This window comes from Phragmites australis, chromosome 4 (assembly GCF_958298935.1).
Source record: "Phragmites australis chromosome 4, lpPhrAust1.1, whole genome shotgun sequence".
Taxonomy (NCBI): domain Eukaryota; kingdom Viridiplantae; phylum Streptophyta; class Magnoliopsida; order Poales; family Poaceae; genus Phragmites; species Phragmites australis.
This window is the reverse complement of record NC_084924.1, coordinates 4048697-4071524: the sequence shown is the minus strand read 5'-3', so window position 1 is coordinate 4071524 and position 22828 is coordinate 4048697. Positions and strand designations below refer to the sequence as shown.

The window sequence follows — 22828 nt, the reverse complement described above, 5'->3', positions numbered from 1 at the left end:
TTTTTGACAGAACTGACCGGAGTATCCGGTGAACACCGGAGTATCCGGCCCTAAATCCAAATACGGCGTCAGAACGGTCACAAAACGTGTCAGAACTAGCCGTTACGCTCTTTTCTGGACTTTTACCGGAGTATCCGGCCTACACCGGAGTCTCCGGTCGGCACTTAACCCAGAAAACAGCCCCGGAGACTTCCTGGAGTCTCCGGCCACTCCAGGTACCGGAGTATCCGGACTTCACCAGAGTCTCCGGCCTTTCCAGGTACCGGAGAGTCCGACCTACACTGGAGTCTCCGGCCACAGCACAGCTGACCTCCGAAAAACGGCGATAACTTTTGATTCCGGAGTCCGATTTCGACGATTTTGGACTCTATGGAAAGCTTATTCAGAGGGCTACATATCCCAACTGAATTTATGACCTAAAACATATATGATCAAACTAGGAACACTCCAAAACCCATTTTGGACACTTCCGCACTTTTCGCTCCGGACTCTTAACAACAAACTCTCACTTTGGGTTTGGTTGGGAACTCTTGAGCACTGAGACGCGACAATTAGCTCACGTTGCATCCCTCTTAATAGTGCGGCATACCTATACTCAAATTCAAAGATAAAACTCATTTGAACCACTTTGAGCATTTGAAAACTTTCAAGTACCACTTCTTACTTTCAAACCTTTGAGGGTTGCCAACTTCCATATATTCTTCACTCCATCTCTTCTTGGTTCTTCATATGATTGATGTGAATCATCCATAGCTTCACATAGCCTCGCACGATCCATCGGCGCAAAGCCTTCACTCGCTCTTCACCACCGCCTTGGTCCTTCGGCGCCAAGCCATTTGCTTGCCCTTCACCACGGATGGTCCATCGCAGCTGAGTCTTGCTTGCCCTTCACCGTCTTGCCATAGAAAACCACTTTGTATTCGACATCTTCAAGGAATTCATCTTTTCATATATGGAGTCCACTCTTGTTCTTCATTCTTGGCATATATGATTTCAATTCAACTTATGTCTTTTTATGGATCCTAACCCCAGCTCACTCTCAAGCACAAAGTACATGGGTTAGTCTATAAAACCTAAATGATAACATTTATACCTTAAGTTACTTGATCTCCACAAGTAACTTATTAGCCTTTATGCATATTGTCAATCTTCATATAGAACCTAACCCCACTCATTCTTAAACACATAGCACACGGGTTAGTCCATAAAACTCTATTAACAAGTCATACCTTTAGTTACTTGATCTCCACAAGTAACTTAGTCTTCAAGCTTATTGCTAATCTTATTGAGCTTCTTCTTCTTCTTATGAGCATCACTAAAAGCTCATTTATCTAGATGCATATTTCTCCTCCATGTATCACATCCGAGCATCACCTAGAGCTTATTCATCTTGATGTACTTTCAATCTTCCTATTCACCTAGAGTTCATGCATGTCTCTTCTCCATGCATCACCTATTGAACAACCTACTAACAATCTCAACAACATTGTTAGTCCATATGTATTGTCATTAATTACCAAAACCATACATAGGGGCTAGATGCACTTTCAATCACGCCATGGTCGGCCTCCACACAAGCGCACAACGTTGGCCTCCACGCCAAAACACGCACATGGACCCGCATCCGTGATTCCGACCACCGTCTTGCGTACAAATTGCATCTACCGCATTGGTCGCCGCTGTGCGGGACCAAACGCCGCCATGCCACCGCCTAGTACCACACCGCTACCTTTGCATCAGCACACCCGCCGATAACTCGTACGTTGTTCCGTCCGGCACCGTCCCGCATCGATCTAGTCGCTGTCATGCAAGCTAGTCGCCGCGGACTGCTGCATGCCGTCTAGCCGACACACCATCGTTGCCGCTTGCGCTGTCTTGACCAACAATGTCCCACACCGTACTAGCTGCTGCCAAGCAAGGCTAGCCGCCACAGTCCGCTGCAAGCCGTCTTGCCGACATGCCATCGTTGCCACTTGTGTTGTCTTGCGACGCTGTCCTGCACCGTACTAGTCGCTGCCATGTAGGGCTAGCGTACCGCAGTTTGCTGCAAGCCGCCTTGTCAACATGTGTGTAGCTACCTCTGGTAGCCACCACGCTGTCATGGCCTCTAGGATCCAACTTGCCGGCCACCACACCGCCGTAGGCATCACCGACCGCAACCTCTGTACAAAACCACACGACCACTCCCAAACGCCGATCACCGCCTGAGCCCCAACTCAATGTCGTCGGGTTCACCATCACTGAAACCACCGTCGCTGCCCTCCTGACGCCGCACCATCACACCACCACAAGGACCGTCAACCTCTACACCTACACCACCGTCAATACCATCGCTGGCCTCTGCACCTACACCACCACACCATCGGCACCACATCACCGCCGGTCTCAACACCACCACCATGCCGCACCAACAACCACTGCCGATCTCACCATTGTCACCGTGCACAGATGTCGCCGCCACATGATGTGGAGCCCATATCCGTGATGCCGCGCCACTGGACGACGCGCGTTGACGCCGCCCCTAGCCAACGCATGCGAGCCCCGTCGAGGGTCGCTGTCACCCATTGCCAACACGCGTGGACCCCGCCGGTGGCCAATACACGTGGGCCCCATCAGGCTCCGACGCCCCTTGGCGTGCCAGGCACGCCGCCGCGCCACCTTCAGCCGATCGTGCGTGGGCGCCTCGGTCACGCCGCCCCCAACACCACACCGACAGAGGTGCCCTCGCCGATCCAGATCTAGGGAGAGGAGGGAAGGGGAAGAAGAGATAGGGAGGAAGGAGAGAGAAGTGGAATGGGAAAGGGGAGGGGGACGACAGTAAACCTGAGTGAAATATCTCCCGATGCCAAGGAAACCACAGGTGAGAAAAACAAAGACGCACGCACGCAATCCTACTGCACGAATCTTCTGTTGGTAACCAGACAGACATTCAGGCAAGGAGCCCCACCTAAAATAGTGTACTATAGACTAATATTACAGTCAAGTATGTAGATGCGTACGTACTGGTCTGGTGGTGCTACATTCATGATCCTGCATTCCCGCTAAAATCTCGCCTCACCAGCTTGTAGCAAGCACAGCTGTCTGCCCCACCTAAGCCTGCCTCTTATATTCCTCCTCCCGTGGTTGGTCTGAGTGATGAGCTGATGACTACAGCTCAAACAGCCCTCACTTCTGCCTGCACCAACTCTGAAAACGCAGGCATGCATCTGCCCCGCCAGTGTTATGTGCTTCATCAAGCTCGCTCGCTCACTCACTCGCCATCAGTGATGATTCCAAGCTTCAGTCGTACGCGAAGGACGCCTTCTGCCGCCTCCGGCTCTTCCCTTCCGAGCACTGCGAGCTCCTCGCGCTCTTCTTCCTCCTCCTCTCCGCGGCCGACCCGCCGAACATCGTTATCCGCCCAATCCCCTTCGACAGCGACGCCAAGAACGCCCTGCCGTGCTCCCCGGGCCGCCCGTCCCCCCGCATCCCCTGCTGCTTCATCAGCCCCTGCTCCCGCTCCAGCTCCGTCAGCCGCACCCGCATCCGCGATATCTCCAGCTTCAGCTCCCGGTTCTCCCGCCGCAGCGACGCGTAGTTGTCCCGCTGCGGGGACACGCACGAGCTCGGCACGCCGCTGCTGCAGATGAAGCGTTGCGAGAAGGAGCCGTCGCCGCCCGAGAAGGACGACTTGAGGCGGAGCTGCTCGAAGTAGAGCACGCGCACCACCATCTGGATCGGGAGACGGTCGTTCTGCGCCGCGTGGCTGGATGCGTCCTGGGACAGCTTCTGGCAGTCGATCAGTTTGCACAGCTTCTTGCACTCTGATTCCGTAAGAGATGGGTGTGCCTGATGATGAATAAACACAGGATATGGTCAGACAAAGATTGATCAGGCAAGTTTTAATCAGACAGACGTTTCAAAACAAAAAAGTTTTAATCAGACAGAGGGGAAAGTTCAGTGATCAGCTAAATTTATTCTGTTTGATCGTATATCATATTTTCATCAATGATTGTTTTTTATGCAATTTACCTTCAGGCATAAAGATTGATCCAGCAAGTTTAATCAGACAGAGATCAAAATCAAGTGATCAGCTATAATTTATTCCATTTGATTGCATACACACATTTTCATCAAGAGTGAATAATGTTGTCTATATATGGTGGTATCTATTAGATGCGAAATATGTCTACTCAGAATATGGAATTCATTGTCACTAAATCAGTTATGTATATTAAACCTCGCATTTGCTGAAACAACTACAAAAATGCGACATTTCTAATCTAATGCCCTTTACCTTCAAGTATATGTCAATGGCACGGTAGAGTCCATCATCAACAATGCGTGCATAATCTGGCAATAGTTCAATAAGAGCCATGAACTTCTGCAGTTTCAGATATGGATCTGGTGCTATCTCTGCCAGATAGCCATCCATGAGTCTTCCAATCTTCAGGACTGAACTGTGGCTTGGAGACTTTAGTCCATCCGAATCATATCCACAAGGTGACAATTCTCCTGAATCATCTTCGTCGATCCTTTGCAAGAAGTTCACCAATATGCGATGCACGGTGTCAACGTCAAACATTGAGTCGCTTGTTTGCGTGGAGGGGATCAAAAGATCATCTAGTGATGCCATCTCAAGCTGGAGACCAATCCTTTTCTCGACTTCGATTCTACAATCTAGGCTTGCATCAACTTCAATTGCCATTCTCAGCATGCCAAACAAGAATGACAAAGTAACCGTGGTAATATTTTCAGTCGCCAACAGATCGATGAGTGTTTCGACAATCATTCTTTGACTGTCTCCGACAAAGGGACCTGAGTCCCATACATGGCGTCTTTCGACACCCTTTAGCGATGTTTGGGCATAGTGCGCAATAGAGGTGCCAATACTCTCTGGCCTCACCCCAGTTCTCCTCATTGCAGCAATCACACGTCGATAGTGGTCGATTCTCAGTGCAGAAAGGTCTTCAACCCACCAATCCTGGCAGTGCATACGCAACTTTCCAGATCCCACATCACATTCCAAGTGAGCCAAACCCGAAACCAGCTGCTCCTTGCTTGAATTCATCGCAATTGCATCAACACACCTATCTACAAGCCCGACTTCCTCCACTATTGGGTCCAATCCATCACATGTACAAAGAACTTCCAGGGATTTGTCAAGGTTCTTGAGCACAATCTCATTTAAGTATGTCTCTGTCCTAAAAATGAGGTTCTCCTCTTGATAGTCCTCTGTCATTTCCAAGTACTCTGCAACGCATCGGAGATGGGCCACATTTGCCGTGGTTATTTCAAAATTGCTACCATAACAGAACTTGGCAGCAAGTTCGAATGCAAAAGCACCTCCTGGTACATTTACAAGCTCCAGCTTTAAGAGATCTGGATCCTTGGAGTCCACTACCATTTTTCGTACGAGTCCACACCGAGATACTAAAGGGAACTGCAAAACAAGTGTAGGGCATGGTGAAACTTATTCCAGGAAGCTTAAAATTTTGCTTCATGGGTTATGCAGAGGGATGTACCAATAACATTTCTCAGTTTATAAATCCTTCACTAATCCTTCAAAATTTGTGCAAGTTTTACATAAGTGGTGTACTGAAGCGCTTAAAAAGAAATATGTAATTGTGAATTCCCCTATTTGTTCATTAATTGTTTACTTTTCAGCCTTTGGAATGACCAAAAATATCTTACAGGCTAAACTGCATCCAAGCTGATACGTGATACTCATTATTTTGCAAAGTCATTACATGCATGAAATTTATGAGAAGTGAATCACTAATCACACCACATAAGAGTTCTGTAGTCAATCATTAGTCATTACAGCATTTGTATGGATTCCTATACCCATTTTTATGTCCTCAAACAAAAGCAAGTGTCCATTTCATTCACTCCTCGTTCTTTGTCAAGCAATTTATTGAGAAGTGGCATGCCCATGGAGTATTGGTTTAAACATGGCTTTTAACATGGCATTCAACTTCCGGTAAAGGAAAATGCAACTGCCTAAATGAACAATTGCCTAAACAATCACACTGACAGACTGATAACTGAAGATAGATTCATATGGACACAGAGTAAATAAAACTTTGTACTAAAAACACAAGGGTGTTGAAATGAAGTATATACCTTGTGCAGTAGAAAAGATTGACCATCCACCGATACCGTTACATCCTCTGCAACATCTGAAAATATCCTGCACAACAGGAAATGTTCCAAAAATTTTAGATTCCAAGATTTGTATTTTAATTGGCAATGTGTAAACATCTAGTACAATGTTTTTAACACCATTTTGCCTCTGCCACACACTCCGATGAACATCAGATGCTGCAGAATCAACATGGAAACAAATAATTCCAGTCATTGCTGCTAGTACTTGAACGCTGCTTTTACCACAATATTGTTGATGAATTTCTCTATAAACTGCTCAAGTAGTGTGAGAAGGGATGCCCTAGAGACAGAAACGTAGACAAATCTTGTGGCGTCCTAAGAAGCACAAAAATTTAGAAGTGCCATCAGATGATCTTTAGAGGAGCAAAAGCATATTTTTTTTCGAGCAATGGAGCGAAACTGCAAAAGCATTTTCAGAGTAGCACAGTTCGATGCTTCCTTCCAAAACCTGCAGCTGGTTCAATTTTCACTCTGGAGATGGCATTTGCACACAATGGACGCCCTCCTCCAATCCGTGGTTCCGTTCCGCCGAATGCGGCGCGTTCAAAGAAACAACCCGAGGCGCTAGGGCGGATCAATGGAATGGAATGCAAACTTGAGCCCCCGCAGAAAAAAAAATCTCAAAGAAGAAAAGCCGCCGCAGCAAATGGTGAGGTGATCTAAGACTAGCACCGCATTGCAATCTGTTTCTCCAAGTATTCAAAAATCGATTGAACTCATAAAAAAACAAGAGAGAGAAGGGGGGAAAGGCGACCAAGAGATTGGAGTCCTCACCTCCTGTGACTGATGGGGTTGCAGAAGCGCGGGGAGGTGGTGGTGGTGGTGGTGAAGGGAAACGCAGCGTTGTCGCTGCCTATCCCCATTGCTCTACCTTCTCCTCCTCCTTGCTCTCTCTCTCTCTCTCTCTCTGTGTGTGTGTGTGTGAATTGTTAGCAATGAAAGAATAACGGCTGTGCTGGTCGTCGGCGCGTGGCAATTAACAAATTGGGACCGAAAGAGAGAAGCAGGCAGCAAGGTGACAGAGTATTCTTCTACTTGAGGTAGGGGGTTAGCTGAGGAGGAACAGAGAAAAGTGACTCGACGGAGGAATAGTTGGGTGACTAGGGAACAAGGCCTGCTCCACTGTCAGTATGTTGGTGCTTGATTGAAGCCTTCAAAGGTGACTTTATCTTGTGTGGCCTTGCTTATGTAGGCACGGTTCTAGTTGCCTTTTCTTTATCGGGGATAGCTATAATATATCTTAGGTGTTTCTTCTTCTCCTGTGCACTTCAATTTTCCTCCTCCTCCCTTTTCTCCAAATTCGAGTGTTTTGGTGGCTCTGGCAAGAAAGAATCTTCTTCTCCGGCGACCATGCTTCTCCTCCCAAGCTATTCGGGTAAGGGTTTAGGAGGTTCAGGCTCCAGTGAGGCTTCCTCCAATCCTTGGGCTCAGAGGTAAGCAGTTCGTGGGTGGGACAATGAGGACGCTGACAGCTATTGTGACGGAGGATGGCTGGTGAGAAGGGTCGAGACGTGGTGTTATAGTAACATTCAATTTCGTCAAGTTAGTGCAGTGGTGAGGAGCCGTCTAAGGTGGGGGGTAGAGGATGGGGTAGCAATGTCATGCGGAGGAGCAACGAGTAGTTGAGAAGAGGAAGAAATTGAAGGAAAAATGAGACCAAGAAAAGAAATGATCCCGTGACACTTGGTGCAAAGAGGGGGGAAATGCTTGGGTGTGATATGGATGTGCCCTTCTTTCCGTGACTTGAGAATTGCTCATTAAATTGCGCAACTGTAATTCCAAAAATATAGTTAGGAACTTGGCCGCACTAACATGATTTGGTCATTTGTTAACGTTTTCTTTTTCAAAATTCAAGTGCTAATTAACATGTTACACTCCATGGTTTGTTGCTAAACTATTCCGGGTCCTTTGGAACCAAAGAATTTTAGAGAAGTGGTGGAATTCAATCCAGGAAAATTTCTTATGCATGGTGTTTGGATGGTAGGATTGACTCAAAGGAGTTTTACAGGATAGGAAACTTTACTCCACTTTTAGAGGAATTTTAATAGTAGGCCTCTTTGTCACCCATCTTTCTCCTGGGGTACAGTTTCATCCCTTATTAACTTTTAAGTCGCCCATTCTAGTCCTTCAATTTTCGTTTTCTAGGTCAATCTAGGTCCTCGTCCGATGTGTCCTTTCACGTTGGCGTGCCACGTAGTCATCGCATATGAAATGTCTCATTTGCCATATCTATACTAGCACATATAAAAAGCACAAGCCTCAAATTTGCCGTGTTCAAACATGCGTCTGCTATAACTCATCTACTCGTAAAGAAACACAGTACATACGCTTAGACACACGGTCATACGCTGGCGGAGCTTAATGAGCGGCCTTGGCCCCTCCTTATTATTCAAAAACGCTTAGTAATGTACTTATATTTTAGTAATAAATTAACTTTTTTATATAAGTTTGTTGATGAATCTTTTGAACTGGCCTCTTCTTAATTTTTGTTAAAACTCTGTCACTATGTACATGTGTCCTTTCACGTTACTTGCGGTACTTTATAATCAACCTTAATTGCCATAATGTGATAGGATGCAAGAATCTTGAGGGCAGGTATGCATCTGAGGGTAACTGAGTAGCTAGCTCTTATTAGATCATCTTCAATCATATTTTTTTTATTTTATTTTCTTTCTGATTTTTTTCTCGTTCTCATTCCCTTTATTTTCTCTCATCTCCAACAGCTTCCCTTCGAGGAGAATCGTGAAGGGAAAGGAGAGATAATCCCGTTCTGAAGAGAATGACCCTGAGAATCCTATCGTGAAGGGAACCGTAAAGGGAAACCGTTGGAGCGCTGAAGGAAACGAAAATCCCTTCACGACAGGAATTTCGTTCACGAGGGGAATCCCTTGAGCGTGGCCTTATAATGTTATGCAGAGAGAAGAGAAATTTATGGATGGAGATGAAGTTGAAGTGGAGTGAAATCTTACTTACGTGGAGGAAAATTTTGGAGAGTTAGATTTTAAAAAAGAGAAAAATAAGAGATAACTTTAAATATTATAAGATATGAAAAATTAGGAACAAAATCTTTTAAAAATTAAGTAAAAAAATAAAAGATAATAGCTATAGATAACCACTGAAGACTCGAGTTGCAGCTATATAAACCTAGCTGGCACCTGGCAGTAAATCCATGGACCAAGCAAAACAAACAAGTCCAGTTGCAGCTAGGAGTATTTTATTGTAAGTAGAGAGTAGAGAGTGGAGTCGGGTGGAAGGCTGTCTGTCGGTGAAGAGAGGAAATGATGGTGAAGCATGTTGGCTGCGCGCCCACCGATGGCGACTGAGAGCGAGTGGACAGTGGTGTCCTTTTCCATCGCCTTTCACTTTAGCAGGCCATCACCATTCACGAACGAGGAGAGTGCCCGCGAGAGCTGCCTTTCAGCTTTCGCAGTTTGGCCCGCTTCGCTTTTATTTAAAAGCAATAGCACAAGGCTGACCATTGCTCGCCTGCTGAGCTTCAGAATTGAGATCACACAACGAGGGCGCATTGCTGAAGCAATGCTCATGACTGATCATTGCGCTCACAAATGGATCTTGATCGCCGATACGGATACATGCATGCGATGCAGATGCAACAAGCATTGTGTTCGACGGCTCGTGCGAAGCTCTGTCAGTTAGTATGATGAAGCATATAGCCATAGATACGGATGCATCCGTTGCACTGCGATGCACTCGATGACGCGTGTTCACGCAACTGTTCTTCCAGACATTTTGTGACGTCTTTTCATTTTTCAAGAACGGAAAATGAGATTAAAAAAAGGTATTGCAAAAGCAAAATTAGTTTCTGTTTCGAGCAAATGCTTTACATATAATAGTGCCTTTTATGCTTTCTATTCCGCGGGTTTAAGGGCCCATTTGCCTCTTCTGTGCTGCCGTCATGCCGCGGGTATATATCCTATCAATTTCAAAGTGTTGTAGCATAAATAACTTTTTGATTTTGAGAGCACTAACTAATAATTAGTTTGACCTTCATCCAATCTATGATCTTTGCGATGAGTCAACTCGGTATTGTTTTAGAGTTCCGCTTCACAGTATAGTGGCGTTATTTAGTTAGTTTGCCGTTTGAGATCATCTGGTGCATATGCCAATCCAATCGATACCGTCCCCCATCGGCCTAGCGCTCCTCCAAGACGCGTCTTCAAAGAATCTCATACTGTTTTGCTGTAAAAATCACTGTTTTCTTGCAATGCACTCCCTCTTTTTCTCTATGTAGGGTGGGTTAGGGTTTGAAAAAAAAATCAAGCGTTACAAGTGTCAACTAATTAACAACTAGTCAAATTATAGGCATGTTTACTGTCTAAAGGTTGTACCAACGGATTTGTATTTCATGTATCTTTTTAATATGATATTGATTTTATAACAATTGATAAAATATTCTAAAACAAATTCATGGTTAAATTTATTTTTGAAGATTTTTCCAAATCCTAATACGTACTACCTAAATAAAAGAAGGGAGTACTAGGAAAAAAATTGCCTGCTCCCTTGGCTCATAATTCCCAAACGGGTCCATCAAACAATGCATGTGGTTTCTTTTGAAAAAAAAATACCAAGAGTCCTAAAATTCACTTAAGAAATATGCGTGCATCCAGGTCCGAACCTGAGTGGGGAGAAGCTCAATGACACCCTTTACTAATCGAGCAATCGCTCGGTCACATACCATATATGTAGTGTGATAAATGATAATCAACATGTCGTGTTAACTATAGTTTGTGTGGTCTAAATAAAAATTAGTTTGTGTCACGCGGATCTTTTTCTAATGTTCTGATAAACGTCATGTTTTGTTCCAATTCGAATGAGTATCCATCCGTACGACTATCTATCGTCTTTGCATTGCATTGCATGTTCCAATTAGTTGCTTTAAGCCTTTAACCCTTTTCATCTCGTTGTCGCCGGTCAAGATTCTCGATTACCAATATTGTGCATTTTATAGCTCGGGATCCAAGATCGGGAACACATGGGACCTTCTTTTCCTTTTACTAGATAGTACATCCTTTTAACTAACATTATCCAAAAGCAAGTCTAAGCCCAGCTGAAAGCCCACAGAGTCCACCACGTTAAGGCCTCCTTTGAAACCTGGAAATGTCACAGGAATCGTACATGGATTTTACAGAAAATAATTCAATTTCACAAGAAAAACATAGGATTCGGGACAAAATCCCGTAATCCAAAAGAGACCTAAATGGGTTACCAATGAGAGTCCCCATGTGTTCCGCTGTACTTGCTTGGCATTCAAACTTACCTGAAAAGATTGTAAAATCTCTTCTATGCATCATGTAATTTTTCCAGTTTCTCGTTCACCATACCCATACTTTCATTCAAATCGGTGATGTACTAAACCCTTTCATCCTTTTTTAATGGCAATGTTCGCCGGTCATGTGTCTACCGTAGTGTTCCTTGAAATAAAAAAGATAGTAAAAGTCCAACTGCTCAGCTGAATAAATATTCACCTAAACAGGTTCCAGTCGGGACGATGGTGAGGACTGAAGGCAAAGTAAAAGGCAAAACAAGGCATTTTTTTTCCTACTATGAAAGATACATTGGATATTGCATACAATCTATTCTTTTCTCAAAAAAAGAAAAATACAATAAGAATTGAGGCTATCAAAGCTGATGAGACACCTAGTGCATTATAAAAGGAGGTCTCGGTATATACTGCTGACCATGATTTATTTTAGATGAAGGTTGAGCATGAAATGTTGCTGAGGTCTTGTAGACCAAGGTTTGCATTTGAATATTCAGCATGCAAACATTTTTTTTATGGGCAGCATGTAAACATGAAGCATAACACAAGGCTGAAACGATATTTTTTAGCTCTTTTATGGTGGTTTATACTATATGTAGGTAAGAGATAGTATAAATTTAATCTGACTGTTCACGTGATTGGATATTTCTGTAATTACGATAGTAGTATTAATATTTACCCGCTATACTATTGAAGGACACTGCAATCTTTTTTTTATATCTAATCCCTAAATAATCGTTCAACCAAATAATCAGCATTCAGGTCAGTCTAAATATTAAACCTATGAATTTGCACGATATAACTACCATGCTATTTCTTTTTTTCCAAAAATACCTTTATACTACATATATTCCTCTTATATACTACTCATACTACCTCTAATAATATATAGTATTTTAACCAATCTAGATCATTCGATCAAAAAATAGGTGACTCAAGTTCCTCCAAGACCACTGTAAAATTTTTCTATTTTTTCTTCAGAGAATTCAACAGCGCGGCAGAGCTGGGATGACTATCTACCGCCCGCGCGATTTATGGCTATTGGCCAGCCCAAACAGACGGAATGCTCCAAGCCCAGGTTGGTGGGAATTTGCATGTGTTTTCTTTAGCCCAGCAGGAAGTTTACTTGGCCCAGTTGAATATTTTCTTTGCCCAGGAGCATATTTGATGTGCCAACCAGTTTTCTTTTTTTCTTTTTTTGCGAACCAAACAAATATATTAATTAAGGAAATTACCTATTACAGTCTAGATCTATCAGCTCCCTGACACAATCCGGAGCCTGAAATCTCCACACCGCACAATGATTATTTCTACGCGCTAGTTTCGCAAGCTCATGAGCAATACTATTACATGATCTCCTAACTTTAGAAACCTGGACATCAGAGAGAAATTGCATCACACCCTTAATGTCCTTCATGATAATACTCCATCGTGATCTATCCACCATCTTCGACCGAAGAGCGTGTATCACTGTTGAGCAATCAGATTCAAGAATCGACGGCATTTGCACCCATTCCGCTGCCAGTTTAGTACCTTCTAGGCACGCTGGAGTCTCTGCTTCCATGGCTGTCGCGCAGCGCCGAATAGTACGCCAAGCAGTAAGAGTAACCTGTCCTCTATGATCACGAGCAATAACACCAATACTCGCTCTCCTGAGTCTTCTTGATATGAAGCATCAACATTAATTTTACACCATCTTTGAGGTGGTGGTTTCCATTTGAGTTGTGTCGCATCTTGGTCTATATAACCACCCAAATTCCTGCTCTTCTCTTTGATGCCTTCCTCGATTTTCTGCTTGCCATTTGCGTTTGCAGATTCAAAGCTTGGATGTTGTCGGATATTGAACAAAGTATTCCGATAATTCTCCAAAAACTGAACCGATCCTTTGATAGTAGATCCTCCTTTAGCATGGATAATATCATTTCGCAGGTGCCAAGCACGCCACAATAGTAACAGAATACTCGTTTTTACTTCTTCAGAACATGATGCAAGAAGAACCAGCAGCCAATCTGGACCTGGTATCGAAAACTCTTGTCGAATATCTAACTATGTGGTATATACGTATAAGTAATATATCATATACGAACAGGGTATGTACAACACATATTAAGAAGTTTTAGATATCACGGAATCGAATCAGCGGTACATGATACATCCGAAATCAAGAAAGTACATATCAGTAAGGTTACGATTGGTTATCTAACTCGATACGATTAGTACTCAAAACAGATTTATCTACTTGGACGTCAAGTAACACAACTCTCTATCGATCACAGCTGGATAGGAGTCAGTATCTCATCCCTATATAAGGCGAAAAGGCTGGGGGGAGAAAAGGGAAGAAAAAGAGAGAGAACTCAGATCTGATATACTCTCTGTAATAGATTTAGCATTATTGCTTGTACTCGAGATCATCAATATATGGCAGCAACAACCCCACAGGATGTACGGTATTACTTCAATTGGATGCCCGAACCTGTATACTTCGATTGTCTCGTCTCGTGATTGATCCCTGCACTCGAAGGTACCCAGTTAATTTACGAACACATTGTCAGAAACTAATCTTCGACAGTTGACGTGCTAGGTAGGGGCCTTCTTCTGCTTTGCAGGATTAATCATGTCTCAGGCTCAAATTTACGTCGGATTCTCCGACAATGGCTTCTACGACCACTTCGAGTCGACGGCGGACAACTTTGAGTCCCCTCTCGTCGACTCGGAGATCATCTTCGGAACCATGGCTAAGGTGGACTGATCCATACTGGTACCCTCGAATCCAGACCAGTGGATGCGTACCATGAGGTGGAACATCTCGAGTGGGATCCCGCGAAACCTAATGTTCTCCACTGCATGGACACCGACAGCGACGATGGTCGCGACGATGATTCTAATGCTAGCCAGAGCAGCCGAACAGATCGATTCGTGTATATGGCTAGAAGCAACGGCCCCCCATCGGTTGACCCAATGGCGATAGATCCAGAGGCCGTAGTTGACCACGACACAAGAATTCCCAAAGATCCGGCGATAGCTGTCGCCACCAACAGTATCGACGCCGAGTTACCGGCAGAAACATCCGCAGCTGGAGCCTTACGTGCACCCAACACGATCCTTCACCGGCGGACCACGGGAGAACATATACCTCCTAGCCTCTCCCGACGACTTTCAGTGGGTACGCCTCTGCCTGTGACGACTCATAGCTCAAGGGAGAAGCTCCCTCTAAATAGTCACCATGAAGCCTCATTGGCTCGATCGCCACCGAGCCTTGGTAACGACGTTTTCAATACTTCGGATGCTAACATACGAGGAGCACATCTGATCCTTCGATACATTCCAGAGTAAGATTCAGCGAATCCGCTAACCCCTATAGTCAATCAGGTCAAGACCCTACTCGATGCAACTCAGATCCAAGTAGCTCGAGCAAAAAATCCCAGCAATTCTAGGCCCCCTAGACGGTACGGTCCTGGCTCAAGGAGCCACAGGCGGGAACGCTCTCGAGTAGGGGAATCTCAGGTGGTTGAGCCCAAACACGACAATGTGGGCCGAACTATAGTTGCCCTGTCCATAGGCGCAGAAGTCAGGAAGACCTGAGGAATCGCATTCCTCGCAATCGGCATGATCTACGGACGGTGACCAAAAACCACCGTGAAGAACGCTGTGAAGATGATCGCCGCTACTATGACCGCAGATCTATAGGACGGGATGGTTGAAATGACTCCCCTGCTCGAAGAGGCAGGCGTGACAGTCCCCCACCACCTCCTCCTGATGAGTTCGACGGAGGCTGCGAGGCTTTCGTACACGAACTTCGGTCAATTCGATGGCCCGAGAAGTTCAAAGCGGACCCGATCCAGAAATATGATGGAAAAATCAATCCCAATGAGTGGTTGCAGATCTACACCACTGTTATTCGAGCAGCCGATGGTGACAATTGAGTAATGGCCAATTACCTGTTAACCGCCCTTGATGGACCCGCAAGGTCCTGGTTGCTAAACTTGCTGCCCAACTCGATTAGTTCATAGGTAGAACTTAAGGCTCAGTTCATAGCCAATTTTCAAGGCACATTCGTGCGCCCAGGAACGGAGAATGATCTCCAGCAGCTGCACCAAGGTGACAATGAATCTCTTCGAGATTTTATCCACCGGTCCAGCGACAAGCGTAACACGATCCCGGACATCTCCGATGAGTCAGTAATCATCACCTTCAAACGAGGTGTTTAGGACACAGATTTACGTGGAAAGATGGCTATTCGAAAGATCCATAGGGTCAAAGAGCTTTTCGAGTTAGCCGACAAATGCGCAAAATGAGCAGAAGCGCAGGTGCGCACTAAAAACCTTCAATCTAGTAAGGACAAACCCGAGTCCTCGAATAGTGGAGGAAAGAAGACCAAACCCGGTGACAAGCGCAAGGGACTCGATACGACTATAGCTGCGGTCAACAGGAACAAATCGCGCAACATTGGGGACAATAAAGGCCTCAGTCAAGGTGGCGGGAAGTGATATCCCATCCATCGGAGCAACCAGCATGACTTCGACGAGTGCTATGTGTTCAAGAAGAAGTTTGATGAAAAGATCAAGGCGAATGCTTAGCGTGGCAATAAGCAAGCTAAGTCAAATGTTGAGGGCAGCGAGCCCAGTTCCATGAGGTAGACCACAGCTTAGCGCACATCTTCGGAGGATCCACCACGTATGAGTCCAAAAGGCAGTACAAGGCAGTTGAGCGAGAAGTCAACTTAGCCCTGACTGGGCCCACTTGGTATCTCAGGTGGTCGGAACAGTCTATCACCTTTAGTCAAACCGATCATCCGGTCGCGATACCACATCCTGGTCAATACCCGGTCGTGGTTCAGCCGACCATACTCAGCATCAAAGTTTCCAGAACTTTGGTCGATGGTGGTAGTTCACTCAACCTCAAATTCTTCAAAACCTTGGACAAGATGGGAATTCATATATTAGAGATTAAAACAGGAGTTGAGCCTTTCCACGGCATAACTCCCAACTCATCGACCATGCCTCTCGGCCGGATCGAGCTGCCTGTCACGTTTGGCATGCCCGACAATTTTCACACAGAAAAGCTGACCTTTGATGTCACGGACTTTGAGACGGCGTACAATGTGATTCTAAGCCGCCCAATGCTGGGCAAGTTCATGGCGGTGGTTCACTATGCTTACCAAATGCTCAAGATCCCAGGTCCTAAGGGGGCCATTATAGTTAAAGGGGATCAGCGCGCAGCGATCAAATGCGATAAGCAAAGCTTGGATATGGTCGAACACTTTGGTCGAGTGGCTATCACCCCCAAGGACATAAATTCTAAGCATCAAAGGCACCAAGGTGTCGTTGAGGCCAAAAACTCCACGCTCATAAGTCTTGCTAGCACTTCTTAGTCTGACGACGCCAAAGGCAAGATCAACGACGGCGTCAACAATAAGAAAACCGGTGGTTGCGTCAAGGTAGTGTCCCTCAACCCGTCTGTACCATCCAAGACGGTTAAGATTGGGGCCAATCTTGACCCTAAATAGGAACTCAAGCTCGTCACCTTCCTCCAGGCAAACCAAGACGTGTTCGCATGGAAACCGTCTGATATGCCCGGGGTCCCCAGGGAGGTGATCGAGCATCGACTAGCTGTTAAACCTGGCGCCAAACCTGTGGTGCAGAAGCAGCGAAGGTTTGTGGAATATAGGAAGCGGGCCATCCAAGAGGAGGTCAATAAACTCTTAAAGGCAGGCTTCATTCGAGAAGTGCGTCATCCTACGTGGCTCGCGAATCCCGTCCTCGTCAAGAAGGCCAATGGCAGATGGAGAATGTGCGTTGACTTCACCGACCTCAACAAAGCTTGCCCCAAGGATCATTTTCCCCTCCCGCGCATCGACCAGATTGTCGACTCTACGACAGACTGCAAATTGCTATATTTTTTAGATGCCTATTCAGGGTATCACCAAATTAGCATGGGATTAGAGGATGAGGAGAAAACAACTTTTACTACTCCATTCGGTGTATTTTGTTATGTAAAGATGCCTTTCGGTTTAAAAAACGCTGGTGCTATGTATCAAAGGTGTATTCAAAACTGTCTAACAACCCCAAATCGGGCGCAATATAGAAGCATAAGTCGATGATGTTGTAGTCAAGTTGAAACCAGAAACGCATTGGTTGACAATCTCGCGGAAACATTCGACAACCTCAGGAAGTATCGAATGATGCTTAACCCCGAAAAGTGCACGTTCGGTGTGCCGTCCGACAAGCTTCTCGGCTTCCTGGTGTCAAGTCGAGGCATTGAGGCCAACTCGCGCAAAATTGAGGCTCTCAAACAGGTGCGGTCACCTCGAACACTGAAGGAGGTTCAGAAACTGATAGGTTACATCGCTGCTCTTAGTCGGTTCATTTCTGGGATGAGCGAGCGAGGAATGCCTTTTCTTCAGGTTGTTGAAGAAACAAGACCGATTCGAGTGGACAGAGGAAGCGGAATGCGCCTTCCAGGACTTAAAAAGGTACTTATCTTCTCCATTGATTCTTACACCGCCTAACGAGAAAGAGGAGCTCTTTTTGTATATTGCAGCTACCCCACAAGTTGTAAGCACGGTACTGGTGGTCGAACGAGAATGCCCCGAGAAAAAGGCCAAGGTACAAAAACCTGTTTATTACGTGAGTGAGGTTCTACACGATGCTAAGCTACGATACCCGCAAGTACAGAAGCTGATATATGCAGTCTTGATGTCTTTTCGAAAATTACAGTACTACTTTCAAGCGCACAGGATCACGGTTATAACGATGTATCCGCTGAAGGATGTAATACACAATCGAGAAGCTACTAGATGAATCGCGCAATGGGCGGTAGAACTAAATGAGTTCGATGTAAGCTACGCACGACGTACAAGCGTGGAATCCGGAGTGTTAGCAGATTTCATCGCCGAATGAACAAGCATTGAGGAAAAAAGGCCAAACATGGTCGAAGATCACTAAACGCTCTTTTTTGATGGATCGCTCACACTCCAGGGCTCGGGGGCTGGCATTGTGCTCAAACCTCCAACTGGCGACAAACTCAGGTACATTGTTCAGTTAGACTTTAAAGCTTCTAATAATATTGCAGAATATGAAGGACTGGTAAACGGGCTCCACATAGCTGCATCGCTTGGGATTAAACGACTTCTTGTGAAAGGGTACTCACAGCTAGTCGTAAAATAAGTTCAAAAGGAGTACTAGTGCTTGGACGACAACATGAAGGCTTACTTACTCGAGGTATGAAAGCTTGAGCAAAAGTTCGAAGGGCATAAATGATGTTTTCAATTTACCAAAGTGTTAATCCACATATTAGAATTTTGCTTATCCTGTTGCTATCTCAAACTACTCTAGAGTTACAAAACACCAATTAGTTCATGTAAGATGACCCAAAAAAACAAATACACTCCTTATCAATTCTTCATGATACGTAAAAGTTTATAAATGTATCATATTCAAGGAAATATAAGTGACTATGAGTGAGTAAATCACTTAAAACTGAACCAAAATATTAGGAAAAATCTGTAGAAACACTATACCTGCAAGGGTAATGATTTAGTCCTCAATGGTACTTCACTATAAAGAAAGAAGGTCCAATTACACTTCGCATCAGCGAAAACACACAAGGCATTGAGGAAAAAAAATTACAAGCGTTCAATGCATCCGGCAAAGATCAAGGGGGGCGAAAGATCTCATGGTTCTACTCTATCTTCCCTCATTTCAGATAAAATTAAAACTTGGAAAATAATACATGTCCGCGACTAGAGCAGAGTGACAAAGATCACCATTACTTATTTTTGTGTTGGGATGGGCATCTTCTACATGAAACATAGTTATGAAGCCACTTTAGAACAAGAAGAATAAGCTTGGCTAATGTTAGCACCATACATGAATTCTTAAATTTCACAAATCACAACTAAAAGAGCTGATGAGTGAGCTAGTCCAATAAGGGATGTTTCTAATCCTGTTTCAACACCTGTTGCTCCAAGCACTACCCACACGTCTACAAGCAGACCCTGCTGACTCGTATGGTCGTCGCTTGGTGCAGGCCATGAACACCTTCGGCGTCGACCACACCTGGTTCTTCTCTGGCTATCTGGGGATGCCATCTCCTCCTGCGATGCGATGAAGGATTGTGGTCTTGATTGGTTGCCACCCTAAAAAAAACTCATGCCCATAGCAAGCCTGAGATGCTCAAGATTTTTGCCTAACCAGGCATGATGGAAGAATTGTAGTTTGGTTGAAGGCCTATGCCTGAGTGAAGACGTAATTAGCAAGGGTGGGAGCGTTGGCGATAACTAATGAGAAATTCGTTGAACAATACAAATCCATTTAGTTCATACACAATGAATTGCTCCTCCAATTGATTATTGCATTTAACCCATTGAATCCCCACACCCATATGAACTATTAATCAAGCAAAAGAAGAAGAAATAAAAAGGAGTTACTTGCAAGGCAGCAACCCTTTGTTAATCAATCCTGCTGCATAAGCCCATGGGAACAATTTTAGAGGCTGCCGACCTGCTGCGACAGCGTGGTGCCCTCGAAGAGCAGTGCGTCGGGGCGATCGACTACAGCGGTGGACTTGCTCCATACGCAGCTGACCCCACAGCGGAAGGTGTACACCCCATCGAGCGCGTCGGGGATCCACGTCCAGCCCTTGACGAGCACCCCGACGTGCCGCACCTTGAGCTCCTCGCACCTTGCACCACTCCACCCCGCGCCACCGGTGATGGACGTGAAGGAGGCTGCCGTGGTGTCCACGTTGGAGTCGGGTTCTGCGGCGAGCTTGGCACAGATGCGGGGGCACCCGACGGCGGTGTCCCAGGCGTTGAACGTGGTGAGGAGGGAGGTGAACGGGGATCGCTCGCGGGAGTCGATGGAGTCGAGCGCGGTGGGGAAGCGAGAGTCGGCGACGAGGGGTGCGGGGGTGGGGAGCAAGTAGATGGAGGGGAGCTCGAAGTAGCCGGAGAGGAGGAGGAGGATGGCGACGGAGGCGAGCATCGGGGCCCTTAGAATCTTCTAGAAGCTTCGCCCGTTGGTTTGGGGAAGGATCTGGGCACGGGTTTTTGAACGATTTGGGGAAGAATTTGGGCGCGGGATTTGGCAGTGATTCCTTCCCTGTTTCTCATCTCCTCGGCCACCATCCTTGTCGTCGAGGGGGAGGCAGCGGCTTGGGCGCAGAGGAGGGGAGACGGAAGGCCGAGCGGCAGTGGCATTGAGCGTGGAGGAGAGGAGAGGAGAAGAGAGGAGAGGGGATCGGGGAAGGGGGAGGCGGAGGAAGAGGAAGTCGTATAGGGGAGGGGGGCGTGGGAGTCACGGGATGGTTGGGGGGTGACTCATGGGAATCACGAGATCTGCGAGAGAGAGTGGACAGGCGGGGGAGAAGGAGAGCGGAAAATCTAGGATCAAAACGTGCGGACGAACTTAGTATATATATATTTTTTTAAGTAGTAGAGATATTTTAAAAATAAAAAATAATAAAATTTGGCATTTGTTTGGAAAAAAGTTGCAAATATAGGCTCATGTCACATGTGTCCTTTCAACGGATGACATGTTAAAAAAATTTAAAATACAGTATTTTAGTGCTCTCAAAATTCAAAACGCTATCGAAATAGTCATGATTTTTTTTTAAAGTATGGTACATAGGATGCTATAATTATATAATCTAGCTCTTAAAAAAATTCAACTCAAACAATTACATTTACAATAAGAAAAAACAAATTTCATTATAATAATAAAATTTATTTTTTCTCATTGTACAAATCATATTTTTATCTAAAAGTTTTTTAAGAGCTAGATCATAATATCATCTACATAACCAAATTTTTTTTATAACTATTTTGATAGTGTTTTTAATTTTGAGAGCAATGAACCATAATTTTTTTAAGTTTTTAACACGTTGTCCGTTGGAAGGACAATAAGTTTATTTTTTTTTAAACCTGTCATTTGTTGGATAAGCGATGGATGCATGTCGCCCTTACAACTAGAGACGGTAGCTTACTTTTGTAACTTTTTTTCAGACGAACGCCCATCTTTATAAGTTTTTGATTTTTAAAATATAAAAATAAAAAAGCTCGCGACAAGGCATAGTAGCACAGCGCTGTAGTCCTTTCAGAAATGGGTCTGGCCTTGACACCGGTTCGGTGACGCGGCCCAGCATTCGTGATTCCAGTGAATTCCTATGCTATCCATAACAAGTGGAAGTGCCAACGTCCTGGTAGCGCAGCGGTATCGCTCAGTTGTGAGCCAATCCGACGGGACTTCGAGTCCCCGGTCCCCGCTCGCACGCTCCTGTAAAGCGGAGAAGCTATTTAGTCGGTCCACACGTCAGAGAGCATGGTGATGCCATTCGGTAGTTGTTCGTCAAAATCTTACGCACCCATTATCTACAACGGAAATGCTGTTCCACTGACATCCGAGCAAGTGAAAAAAATGGAACTCGAGCCCTACTCCCTTCCCCTCTCTCTCTCTCCCAAACACACCAGTGCATAGGTGTTCTTGCGCACGCACGCGCGCACGAGGAAGGCTCAGGAGGCAGCTCGAGGAGCGGAGGAGGTGATGCTCCCCTGTGGGAAGATGGACGGAACTCGGTCGATCTGGTGCCGCCGCGCTCAGAGCTCGTCGGATCTTGCGGGATCGAGACCTCGAAGAAGCGGTCAGAACTCGCCACGATACTTTTTCATGATGTAATTTTTGGATGTTGCCGGAATTTTTTTCCCTATGTTTCTCATATTATTTTTTGATGTTGCAACAATATTTTTTTCTTGTTGCAATTTTTGGATGTTGCAATTGCGTAGTTCAATCAAATTTGTTGCAGATGTGGTTCTCGATTGTTGCATACACGGTTAAAAAATGTTGCGATGTCTTAATCCCATTGATCCATTTTTCTTAAGTTACTACGAATTTGGATCTCATGTTGCAAGGGTTTAAACATACGTTGCAAACGTGCTATTTAAATGTTACGCCCGACCGTGCTCCTAATTTGATGATTTTAGGGAAAAATTTGGGAAGGCGACACACAAATGGATGATTTTAGTGGTGGGCACTCGATTTTTGTTTTGGAGGATACGGGACATCGTTTTTGCCGTGATTTCTGTTGTCAGGGTGCCAGGGGTTTAGCTCTAGTCGTCACTCGTCAGTCTGCTCCCGGAGCTCCTGAGCGAGCACAACCCTGCGGAATGTTGCAACTCGCAAGAAACAAAACATTTTGTTGCGGTGCAATTTTTTCACGTCACATCTGACGGCAACGAGACTGCGAAGCTTCTCAGATCGTACGTCAGAGGAGCGTTCGGACGCTAGCGCCTGGATCCGACGTCCAAGCTCTACCAGCGCCCTATCTACAAGGAGGGTGCAACATCCTCTCAAAAAACAGCAACAAATGGTTGCAACAAGCAACTGGAAAAAAGGGTACTGAAGA

At 45.3% G+C, this 22828-nt stretch overlaps 2 protein-coding genes across 2 annotated transcripts; both read right to left on the bottom strand.

Annotated features, from left to right (window-relative positions):
- Window positions 1–2928: 2928 nt before the first annotated feature.
- Window positions 2929–7214, bottom strand: LOC133915306 (putative BTB/POZ domain-containing protein At3g08660). The gene is made up of 4 exons (XM_062358421.1): window positions 6922–7214; window positions 6106–6172; window positions 4277–5422; window positions 2929–3828 (listed from the first exon to the last, which is right to left on the bottom strand). The coding sequence occupies exons 1-4, from the start codon at window positions 7008–7010 to the stop codon at window positions 3280–3282; spliced, it is 1851 nt and encodes a 616-aa protein (XP_062214405.1). The 5' UTR covers window positions 7011–7214; the 3' UTR covers window positions 2929–3279.
- Window positions 7215–19914: 12700 nt separating this feature from the next.
- Window positions 19915–20412, bottom strand: LOC133914021 (alpha-(1,4)-fucosyltransferase-like). Its single transcript, XM_062357185.1, has one exon. The coding sequence runs from the start codon at window positions 20410–20412 to the stop codon at window positions 19915–19917; it is 498 nt and encodes a 165-aa protein (XP_062213169.1).
- Between the last annotated feature and the right edge of the window lie 2416 nt (window positions 20413–22828).

Excerpts from the sequence above, each read along its gene's own strand:
- LOC133915306 (XM_062358421.1), bottom strand. The coding sequence starts at position 7,010 with ATGGGGATAGGCAGCGACAACGCTGCGTTTCCCTTCACCACCACCACC. Across the intron at positions 6,173-6,921 it reads AACCCCATCAGTCACAGGAG|GATATTTTCAGATGTTGCAG; the intron begins GTGAGGACTCCA and ends CCTGTTGTGCAG. Across the intron at positions 3,829-4,276 it reads CCATTGACATATACTTGAAG|GCACACCCATCTCTTACGGA; the intron begins GTAAAGGGCATT and ends ATTCATCATCAG.
- LOC133914021 (XM_062357185.1), bottom strand. The coding sequence starts at position 20,412 with ATGCTCGCCTCCGTCGCCATCCTCCTCCTCCTCTCCGGCTACTTCGAG.